The sequence below is a fragment of the Achroia grisella genome, unplaced genomic scaffold (genome assembly GCF_030625045.1).
Source record: "Achroia grisella isolate CSIRO2021 unplaced genomic scaffold, CSIRO_AGI_Agris_v1 utg1186, whole genome shotgun sequence".
NCBI classification, from domain to species: domain Eukaryota; kingdom Metazoa; phylum Arthropoda; class Insecta; order Lepidoptera; family Pyralidae; genus Achroia; species Achroia grisella.
This window is the reverse complement of record NW_026712592.1, coordinates 2861546-2873931: the sequence shown is the minus strand read 5'-3', so window position 1 is coordinate 2873931 and position 12386 is coordinate 2861546. Positions and strand designations below refer to the sequence as shown.

The 12386-nt window shown below is 34.8% G+C and overlaps 1 protein-coding gene across 1 annotated transcript; it reads left to right on the top strand.

Moving 5' to 3' along the window:
* Positions 1-5616: 5616 nt before the first annotated feature.
* LOC131854495 (ice-structuring glycoprotein-like) lies at positions 5617-10993 on the top strand. Its single transcript, XM_059205626.1, has 3 exons — positions 5617-6600; positions 9841-9948; positions 10475-10993. Exons 1-3 carry the CDS (start codon positions 5617-5619, stop codon positions 10991-10993), a joined length of 1611 nt encoding a protein of 536 aa, XP_059061609.1.
* The last annotated feature ends 1393 nt before the right edge of the window (positions 10994-12386 follow it).

The following is a 12386-nucleotide window of genomic DNA, read 5'->3' as shown; positions in this document are numbered from 1 at the left end:
TTTTTTGTAATCGGAATGGCAAACAAAGTGACGGCCCATTTGATGGTAAGTGGTAACAGTGACTTGTATAGTACTTCTCTTTAGGTAGGAAATGGCCTCAGGCAGAAGTTGACCTTCAGGCAGGAGTTGGGTTCAGCCCTCCATAAGTCCTTCCGCGGGTTTGGTGTACCACCTGCACTTGCCTGCTGTTGTTCGGTGACAATATAAAGGTCAGCTGCGGCCAACAGCATTGGTTTGTCCCCAAAAAAAATGGTAGTTCAGTATCTCTACCCATATATGGAGATACGAGAAATTATTTCAAAGATGGTATACCTAGTAATTGCTTAAATAGATACACCAACTAAATTATGTAAATCAGTCGTTTGGCAATATAAAAACTGGATCAATAACCGTAAGTAATTTTGACTAAGCGGTAATGATCTTACCTGACCAGTCCCCAATATACTTTGGTACATATCTATAAGTCATTTTATGACCATTTCGTGAGAAAAAATAGATGACAAATAATGAAAATTTCGTCACATTTGAAGTATCGAGTTTAATTAAACGTTGTTCAAGGTTAATGTCCGTTTGAAGAATGTTTGAAGTTTAACGTTACCATTTTTGATGACTTAAAATAAGTTCGAATCCAAATTATGGTCAAATGTATGGTTTTCTACTTATTAGAAAATCTGTGTTACATGTTTCATTCGTATGCGTATCACGTGATTGTGTAAACATTTAAGAATACAGGTGTACCTACTTATACGGATACTACTATGCTATATGTCTATATGTATTTATTTTTGTGTTATAAATGAAAGATAGACATTGAAACGTCCTAATTAGCACTTCTTTCTAGCTTACATTGTAGGAACTAAATTACAAAATTGTATTATCAAACCAAGTAGGCATGCAATAGTGTGTATCTGTCAGTTTTTGTTCAGTTAATTAAATCCAGTTACCGATACTTCCTCATGTGAAAACCTCATCAGTATTACGAAAGGAATAGATAAATTTTCTTATTAAATCATTTAGGCGTAATATAGACACACAACAAAACGCACATTCACACAAATTAGTCATGTTTTTGCAATCTTTCTAATATTATAAACTAGAAACTTTGTGAGAATATATGGATGTTTGTTGCTCTTTCTATTGCACTGATTTGAATGTCATTTGGTTTATTACGCAGTTAGCACCATTATTGGAGAAATAAGAGGCGAGGTGAAGGATGATTTATCAACATATAACTTATTAGATTTTTTCGTCTGTTTGTCTGTGCGTTCGTACGCGCTAATCTCAGAAACGGGTTAACCGATTTGGGTGCTATTTTCCCCGATTTGTTGTTAGAAGCTGACTAATAATGTTTGTTTTATTCGTATATGCACAAAGCTATAATAAAAAAGGGTACGGTAGGACATAATAAAAACATGTGCATGAACATACATTTTTTTTAAAGTGTATAGTGTCTAAACTCAAGAGAAAAATGTAACGGTACGCACAAGTAAAAAAAACAGGTTAAATTAACATAATTTTGTTACGTTGAAATAAAATTTACACTAATTAACATATCTACCTCATCAATGAACGAAAGCAGTAAGTTCTGATGCAATCATAGGGGGATTTTGCGGTAATATTACTCAGCAAGTAAGGACTGGACAATCTTCAATTTGATTGAAGGTCATTGGTGTCAATTACCTTTACAATGAAAGTAAAAATTTCTGGTGCAATGCGTATTCAATTTACGATATAGGCACTTTTTTACATATTCGTAGTACTTTGTACGCAACAATATATTGTTGCGTACAAAGGTCACTGCGACGACTTTATTTTTATTAGTATCACCTATATCAGTAGGCACTTGATTTTAAGTTTAATTAAGTATAACTGGTTCCACAAAAACAAGCTATTTTTAAAATGCTAAAGAAATAAAAGTATATTACTGTCATACTCTCTCATTCGTATTATTCTTATCGACATGCCAGATTCAGGTTGTATGTTAGTATGCCTACTACAATATATGTGTATGTAGTACACATATATTGTAGTATAGTACCTATATCTATAGCAGTAAAATTTTATAAAAGTAGATATATTGTATTGTTTCTTATTGAATGATTTGATAATTCTGCTCAGAGCTGTCTTCTGTGCTGGGGTTACAAATCTAGCCTATACAGTAGATATAGAGGTGTTACTGGCAGCTTGTCTACCATTCTTTTTATAAACTTTATATTTTTTATATCTATTTTTTATATGTCACTTTTGACCATATATTGTTTTGTTACTTCTTGCTGTGAGTCCTTTTGGGAAGAATACACATTTTTACTAGTATTTGGTTTTTATTAAAATAGTAGTTGTGTTCGCGCTCCAGTAACAAGAGGATCCTGCCCTCGGGAGACACAACCCCCTCCTACTTAATTTACAATTATTAACTTGTTGTCGACGTGGGGATAAAAAGAGAACTGAGTCTTGCTGGGGTGTGCCCGGATAAATCATACAAATATTATACATGTGTCTGTCTACTTGTTACTTTTTTGTCCAATAATGACGACGTCACGAGGACGTGCATTATCTACCTTTTGTACGTATTTGTTAAATAATGGTCTTCCTTGTATAGGTTCCGATTAGCATAGTAGCAAAAGTACCGAATATTACAGGCCCCGCGTTCTCATTTTTGTCTAAACATAGAACAAAGAAATGACACTAATTTAAAAAATAGGTTATAACAAAAAAGGAGAGAATTTGCTACAGGCCCCACGTTGGTTTAATCCCGCACTGCCAGTGTCTATGTACCTCCATAGAAAGTCAGTGTTGGGAAATTAGCATTGTTATAATGCTACACGACTTCTATTCCTTCTTAGGTACTTCTCTAATAATAATTACTCTATATTTATTATAGAACATTACGACCAAAATTTCGTTAAAGATATGTTTATTTATTCATAAATAATATTAATTGTGTAATAATCATCAAACTAAACTTTGTTGGGGTGTTATAAGGAACTGTGTGTATTCTGTTACGTTATTCAACGTGTAACCTACCTACTTACCTACATCTACAAACATTAAATGACCAATTTTTGTAGATGTAGATACCCATCCATACTAATGTTAAAAATAGAAAATTTGTCTATAAGCTTGGAGGCCTGTTACCTGTACATGATTAAATCACTGAACGGATCATAATGAAATTTGACATGAACGATTGTATCACGAGCTTGGACATAGGTTATCTTTTATCTCAAAATAATGTCGCGAGAAACAGATGCAGTATCACAGACAACTCTGACGATTCAACGAGTGAAAAATTATACTTGATCAGCGTATACTTACGTAATACAATTATTTATTTCATATATTACAAATCGCAAATTTACAAGGTCAAGCGGAACCTTTCTTTCACGTCTCCACCCATCTGGAATCAGACCCGAGATAGATAACTATATATATATATATAATGACCTAATACGCTGCGCTACGCTGACAGGGTACCACTAGAAGGTCATGAAGCCAGGTGAAATTCATCATGAATTAACTGCGATGATTTCCAGGGGGAATACGTCGATCTAATAGAATACATTGCTAGCAATTGGACTACTAGCCCAAAGACATCTCATCCCCACACATCCATATATCTATTTAAGAAATTACTAATGATATCGATTTCAAATTTGTTTATTTTTTATTGACATAGTTATAACATAATTAGACATGCCGTCAGATTTTGTAATCTTGGTCTATCTAATTCCTAGTTATAAGGAAATTAATCGAATTAATATCTAGGATCTACTTCTTAAAACAACAATAATTTTTGTATCTAAATTGCACACATTATAAATGAGAAAGTATGTTTGATAGTTTATGTTTTCGCGACTAACGGCCGCACTCAAAGATGTTCCTTAAATTATTGTTAATGAATGATTAGTTAAGTATAATTAAATCTGAGCCGTGCATCCCAGAGTCAAAATATAATCATTCATTACCTAATGACAACTATATTGAAGCATAGGTCAGGGGACCTAGAATTTATGGTATCGACTGCAATTCAATAAAACAATAATTAGTAAAAATGATTCAACATCTAATATAATGTTAAGATAATTAATGAAGCAGTTATTGTGAATATTCTTAAGCAAGACAAATGTTTGGATTAGTTTCTGGCTATCTTTATCTCTTAAACATCGATTCAGTTTACGAAACTATTTGCTCCAAATTATATTTATTGATCTTGTTACCATTGACGGTCACAATTTGGAACTAGTTGTAATAAATAATAATCATTATTATAGTAGTGGAAAATAATGATATCCTATAGATTACTATAGGATTTCCCAATTCAGATAAATAGCTTAGATTTTGTGCGTAGTACCTACCTATAGTTATTTTTTTGATAATAGATGTTAATTACGCTTCTCGCTGGTAGGTATAGGTAGTAAACTGTGTTTTCTATCTACGTTCTGTATTTACATTTACAAAATATATAAATATATATATTTAGGTATTTCTGTTAGTTACTTAGTAGATGAATTAAACTATTTTCTTAGGATGATAATGATGAATGGTTGGCGCAAGTCTAACGGTAACTGGCGCAGGACTAATGCAGGATGATAAGTTTAGCTTGAGGTCTGGTCACTTAGCTCCTTGTGAGAAATTGGCTCGGAATTAACCACAACTATGTCCATGGAGGACCTCTTGGAAGTCGACTTACCGTGGTGTATATTGCTAGTGATGAGGTCCCAATGACTAATAATATAGATTAATAATGTGAATAAATAAGATTAGGTACTACATAATAAGTAAGCGTAAAGCGATAAATGTGATGTGAGAAATAAAAAAAACTATAACTATATGTATTATTATATATATAGATTTTAATACTATATTATTCGACATTACGTAGAATATTTTTATAATATAATAAATTCATGAACAGATACATAATCAGTAAAAACATTTTTCTTATTCAGATATTAATCGAATATTTGAAGTAATACCTAATGCAATCATAACAACACACTTGGTATCCTAAAAAGTAATTGGTTTATGAAATTAACGACATGTATTAATCTGTTATAGATCTGAATGAGTTACATAACTTCCTCTGATCTATTTGTCCATCGTGGTTTAAACCACTGTTTAAACCCACTCGCTACATACATGGTCTATAGTACCTGCATACATACTATTCGTTAGCGCGGTCGAATCGTCTGCGCAACATCATTCGCTAGTATAAAAGCTCTTGACAGGTTGTTACTAACACATTGATTCACAATATACCAAACAACATGGTAGCCAGAGTGAGTAATCGCCGTTAAATTTTCATAGACATGGGATCATTTAGAGCATCGCAAAGCGTCATACATACCTCACTTTATAACATATAGATCGCTAATTTGTTGTGATTAAGTACAGAAAACGTCTGTAGATGATCTACAATGTATACATACCTAATCTCGAGTGTCGTCATTCCTTTTAAATACATTTAATGAACTCGAGGGATTTTAATAAGATCACTATATACCACCCTGTTGTGTCTGGAAGCAATTAATAGTATAATTTTATCTAGAATATTATATAATTTATTATGCATATTAGGCATTGGTATACATTTAAATAGAATTTATTTGACATCTTATGTATATTTTTTTACAGATCACAACATATTTCTGTCTGGTGGCTGCAGTGGCTGCTGTGGCTGTACCAGTAGCACCTGTTGCATACTCAGCCGAACAACCGATCAATTACGAATTCCAGTACTCGGTGCAAGACCAACTCAGCGGTGATGTGAAACAGCAGAAGGAAACTCGTTCCGGTGACGCTGTCCGAGGATACTACTCTTTGGTACAGCCAGACGGCACTCAGCGCATAGTCGAATACACTGCTGATGCAGAACATGGATTCAATGCTGTTGTACGTTATGAAGGCCAACCTACTGCTGTGCCCACCAAAGTGGCCTATGCTGCTACTCCAGTGACTTACGCTGCACCTCTTGCTAAGGTTGCTTATGCAAGTGCTCCTGTGGCTAAGGTAGCCTATACTGCTCCCGTTGCAAATGTGGCTCACGCTGCAGCCCCTGTTGCCTACGCTGCTCCCGCGCCGACCAACTACTCTGTACGGGCTCCAGTCACCTATGCCACTCCCGCTCCCGTTAGTTATGCTGCATCGGCCCCAGTAACCTTTGCAGCTCCTGCACCCGTCAACTACGCTGCTCCTGCTCCTATTAACTATGCTAATCCCGCTCCAGTCAGCTACGCTGCTCCGACACCTGTCAACTACGCTGCTCCTGCACCCGTTAGTTATGCTGCCCCTGCACCCGTTAATTACGCTGCCCCTGCACCCGTTAGTTACGCTGCCCCCGCTCCCGTCAATTACGCTGCCCCTGCTCCCATAAATTACGCTACCCCCGCTACTGTGAACTACGCTGCTCCTGCTCCTGTCAGCTATGCTGCTTCTACGCCCGTCAACTACTCTGCTTCCGCTCCTGTCAGTTACGCCGCGTCGACCCCAGTCACCTACACCGCTCCAGTCGCCAAAGTGGCCTATGCACCAGCACCCGTTGCCAAAATAGCCTACTCTTCAAACCTTGGTCACGTTTCGTACTCGTCCCCAGTTGTTTCTTATCAACATTAAACTTATTTATTATAAGGTGCCATAATTAACTTTAACGTTATTTATTGATATGACAAATATTATTTAAGTTGCCTACATATTTGTTTTATATTAAAAGTGTATATTACACTATCTGTTATATAGAGTTTTACTGATCTGATGATAAAAAATATTCTTATTGTGCAGGAACAATTTGAAAAAAATATTTTTTGTTTGTATTGTGAAACATAATTAATTCTATGTATAATCGTGGAATATACTCATAATAGAGTTGTAGATTTAAGATACTGTTTTAGAATTAGAATTTCCTGTGATATTTTGGTTACAGTTTAATAAAACTGTGTGAGATCGTGTGTTATGATTTTAATTAATTTCTAATTAAATATTATTAGTAACCTAGATTCAACAAAAACTAAATATAAATATTAATCCAAATTAATACACATATTCATGGCAGCTTCAAATCATATATACTGTCATCATATCATCTTATGCGTGCATTATATAATATGCTTATTGATTAATTCATTAATAATTGATTAGTTTGAAGAGATCTATTATTAGAACATGTCATCTCATCGTGAAAGTGATTATCACCATAATAGGAGGCTAGAATCTTTCTTTTACATTGTAAAATGAGATAAGACAAGACGAGATCTCGCCTAACTCACTTTTCTGTCCTTCATATCATTTCACATATTTTTAGTTTACCTTAGTAGTCAAATGTAAATATATTATGCGCATTTCAATATTAAGTAAGTACATTAATAAAAAATTAAAATTAGAGCAATTAACAAGTTATCAGATTTAAAGTAACAAATATCTACAGATTTGCGGATCCTACTTAAGACCCTATTTCAATATTTATTTATTACCTCTGACCATAAATGACATAATATACTCTTGTCACGATGACATAAAATGTTCATGTCATATAAGATGCATTTGGGATAGAGGTCATAGGCAACTTTATTATTGCGGTTCATCAACATATCGCGGTCACCCGGAAGATGTCAAGAGTGTAAACTAGTTCGTAGGTAAATTTATGCTAAAGTATGGTCTAGACCGATGCCGAAATGTTACTCTCAATGTATTTTCAAAGTTTCTAATTTTCATAGTAATGTGTGTGACAGTGAGGAAGAGGATTAGGTATAGAAAAAAATAAACTTTATGAAGCAAAAAAATAAAAAAATGAGTTTTTAAAAACGACTTATTTAACAAGATCTTTAGAAGATCAAATAATACTTTTATTATAGGTTAGTCCATTTTTTAAAGGTCATAGTCGTTTGTTCGTTTAAGATAATCTCTGTCGCATAAAAAGGTCAACACGTGCAGAGGGTAATTTAATTCAACTAATTAATGTCGAAAGGTGTTTTCTACCGAGATGATAATTGAATGGTGTGCCCTGCACTAAGGGTAGGCGGCAGGGCAACAGTGAAGGATGATAGGATGAGCATAAGGTCAGGTAAAATAGTCCGTCGTGACAAATTCACCAAGAATTTGTCATGATGGTTTCCAGGGGGAACCGTGTGGAGGTCAGCTTGACTTGGTACATTGCTATCTATGGGACCAAGTCCACGTTACAGTCCACACCACGATCCCTCCTGATAGAGTACATTCCTAGTTATCAGGACACCAGTCCCTATTGCCAAAAGTCCTTTTACAAGGTAAAATGATAAAAATGAGGAAAAGTAATTTTACATAACAATCGAAACATAATTAGAATATGTTGTTTTAAAAATAAACATGTAACCAAAATTAGTATAAAGAATTTGAAAGCTTTAACCGAATATAACGCCGCCCGCACATGCTTATTAACATTATTAAATTAAAAAGTGGCCATACGAATATCCATTAGATATGAGTAAACTAGAGAAACCGGTATAAAACTGCGGACTTACGATTGAAGCAACACATGATTGCAGCGAGGCTATGGTAGAGATATTTTGCTGGCGAATTTAAACACTAAACACATTACACAAACTTACTATATAGGACTAAGACTACGTCATCTTATTACATATGATCTATAAAAAGATAATAATTCTTTTTTCAAATATTATTCAAAACACTATACCACAGAAATCGTCTATTGTTTGACATTTATTCAGTTACATATATGCAAACGAGTCAAATTAATAACTCTCGTTTTTAAAGCCGATATAAATTGACAAATTACATATCTAAAATATGGTAATCAATATGTCTGAATCGAGATGAATTTGCTATTATTAAAAGAAATAGAAATAATTAAATGTATATATTAATCTTAAGAGACATATAATAAAAATAATGTTAAAATAATATAATATATATTTTATTAAAAGGATGGTGGGCAAGATGCCAGCAACGTTGCACATGTGTTAGAATGATAAACAAAGGAATTAAAACATGAAAAAGTGGAACATTACACGTTCTTATATCTTAGGCTGAGGTATGGATGGATATTTCTTATAATGTGCATGGCATTTTGGACAATATTGTTCATCCATAACTTTCTACGAAACAACTTACCACTGCACGAATATTTCGTATATAAGTAATATTTTGTTTTTATTTTATACCGTCACGATTGTTATTCCAGATCAGTTAGAAGCATTGTCAAGTCACTATATTCTGGTGAACACACCACTTTTTCGCTCAAATACACATATTTGAATCCAATGTGGTAAGAAGCATAGAGCGTACCGCCGCGCCGTGCCGTCTCGCAGAATAAGTTTTGCATTGATATCGGTGTTTCCTTTATTGGAGAGTCAGTCAAATATATAAAGTGACAAATAATTAACAAAACGTAGAAACAAATAACAAACAAGCATACACTTTAATAAGTCGTATATTATATTCAGTAGTCTCAATATACATATTTATTTTATACTAGTTGTTTTCGAGTGGTCGAAATTCGACCATAGTTAAAATTTAGTAAGACAAGACACAAATGACATCTCTTCTCAATTTGACCACAGACTTTAAAATAAACAAAAAAGATTATATGCCTGTATGTCAAATACATGATAGTGTTTTTTTTATTGAATCTGCACTGTTTTTAATATAAAAGTTATTTTAACAAATAATCAAACAGTACTAGAACTAAGACTACTTCTGATAAATACATATATATTATATGCACGTATATGCTATTTTGTTAAATATAAAATCTGAAGTAAATTTAAAAATATACTTAAAACCAGACAATATTGGTAATGTATCATGAACTTCAATGTATTGCAAATTGCATCATACGTAATGTAGTCGCAAAGCGCGGCCGCCAGTTCGAACATGACTGGTATAAAAGCTCCGGTTACCGACCTAGAAGTACATTATCTGATAATATTCCTATCAAACAACATGAACGCTCAAGTGAGTTACTAATTACTGTGGAATGTAGTACAATTTTGTACACCTAATTATAAAAAAATTACATTTCTGTGTATTTTTTTGTGAAATTTTAATAGCGAACTGACGGATTATTTAATTGAAAGCGGTAATAGTTGCCTATATTATATGAGCACCACGGTAGTGGTAGCCCTCATATAATATTCCCAAGGACTAAGTTGTTAACACCTTCTCATTAAATTTGCAAAGTAGGCTGCTTGGTGATAAATTGGGAGATATATGAGTGTAATTAGAACTTGTGGTTCTACTCAGATCATAAATTAAGAAATATCTACTTTATTACGGCCTTGGCGGTCTAGTGGTTTAGCAATCTGCCTGACTTCCGATAGTCGTGGATTCGATTCTTGCACAGTATACAAATATTTGTATTCATGAGTGTGATTGTTTGTATTTACGTGTATCTATAAACCATGTTACAAGTTCTGCTTAGCTTGGTACTAGATAGCGCTGTCTGAATTATTATGTATAATTATAATTCTAATCTTTTCAGGTATTAGCCTTCTTCTGTTTCGTAGCCGCTGCGGCGGCGGTGGCCCTCCCTGTAGTACCTGTCGCCAAAGTAGCGTACGCAGAGCCTGAAGCACCCGCACACTATGACTACGAATACTCAGTGCAAGACCAACACAGTGGGGATGTAAAACAGCAGAAAGAAGGTCGCGCCGGAGACGTAGTACACGGATCCTACTCCCTCATCCAACCCGATGGTGTTCAGCGTATAGTTGAATACACAGCCGATAAAGTGAACGGATTCAACGCAATTGTTCGTTACGAGGGACACCCAGCTCCAGTGGCAGCTAAGATCGCCTACGCTCCCGCCCCAGTAGCGTATGCTGCTCCCGTCGCTAAGGTTTCCTATGCCGCTCCTGTTGCTAAGGTCGCATATGCTGCTCCCGTTGCGTATGCTCCAGCACCAGTCACATATGCAGCTGCTCCTATCCAAAAAGTAGCGTACAGCACGAACCTCGGTCAGGTCTCCTATTCATCTCCCGTTGTCTCCTACCAACATTAAGAATATCTTTGTACTGTAGTAACTTAAATTATTTATAAAATATCTAAACCAAATAAAACAAAGGAATAGTGAATTCTATTTTGCTTTTATTTTTTCCCCCAAGTCAGTGTGGAAAGAATTGCACGAGGAGGCGTCAAAACGACGTATCCGATATCAAAACGCTCTAAACGAAGTTAGAAGGAAGCGTGCGGGTAGTGTCGGGGAATCAATTGAATTATGTAGCATTATAAGGCGAGTGGCTCCGGTTACGGGGCACGTCCGCGCCCCCAACGGGCCGTTTTGACGCATTGCTCTTGAGTACTCTTGACACCTATTCAGTGTGCTAGTTTGCTCGAAACCGCCTCAATTAAAGCTAGGAACCTTACCGACGTTGTCGACTCTCGCCATACTGACTGGAAACGGAGGGCGAGATTCTGCTGATTCTTTGTCGATTAGACAGCTCATAGAAACAGTAGGTAACAACTGTATACAGTCGGCATTAATTGTTGAAGTATACAGAATGAATGTTGTTCGTAGAATGTACTCTTACTTAACTTCATATCTTTTAATAATTTATCAGTTTCAAAAACAACTTTAAATAAATCACAAGCCATTTTGAATGTATCTTATTGGTGCGTAAAAATGTGTGTTTTAATTAAGTATGTAATTTAACATAACAAATTTAATTAGTAATTTAAAATGTAGAAATAGTACTAACTTTTTTAAACACGTGATGGAGTGACACCTGTCCATTCACATCAAAAATAAATATCTAAAAATGTTTTTTTGCCTTTTTGTGTGAAACATTTATTAGTCCATATCTATGGACTAATAACCTACATATACCTACTGTTTACTATTCTTGAGTTTTGGTCATTGATTTTTTATGGTGACTGTAATATGCGTCGACGGTTGCATTAACGATTGCAGGCAAATATAAATTGACAGAACCGAACGAAAGTGGTTGTTAGGACAAAGCGGAGGGTTGGCAAAATATGTGATGCGAATATTTATTCGGCTTCCTGTTGCGATAAACTGACGTGAAGGGTTGTTAAGAAACATTTTGCATCAAAGAAATCCAGTAATGTGTATGACAGTTATTGTAAATGTTCGTTTGTACGCACAATATGGCGTTGTTGTATCGTATATAAACGTGGAAACATTGTGATGAATAGGTAGATACTTATTTTTCGCATTGTCTAGTCAAAAAGTATGTATCAATCTTTAATTGATGTTCATAATTCAATTAATACGCGACCATATAGTATCCTACTGATCTGAATGGATTTCCATTATAGGTACATAGTGGTAATTAATAGAGATTAGTTCTGTGAAGTTCGGTAGAAAAGATAGATGTGTGTGGGTACCTTTAACGTACAGAAGAAAGTAGATATATGTGAGTTTTACCCATATA

Bases quoted from the DNA above. Each gene is read 5' to 3' on its own strand.
- LOC131854495 (XM_059205626.1), top strand. From the start codon at position 5,617: ATGTATATTTTTTTACAGATCACAACATATTTCTGTCTGGTGGCTGCA. The intron at 6,601-9,840 runs TATCAACATTAA...TACGTAATGTAG, and splicing joins ACTCGTCCCCAGTTGTTTCT to TCGCAAAGCGCGGCCGCCAG. The intron at 9,949-10,474 runs GTGAGTTACTAA...TAATCTTTTCAG, and splicing joins CAAACAACATGAACGCTCAA to GTATTAGCCTTCTTCTGTTT.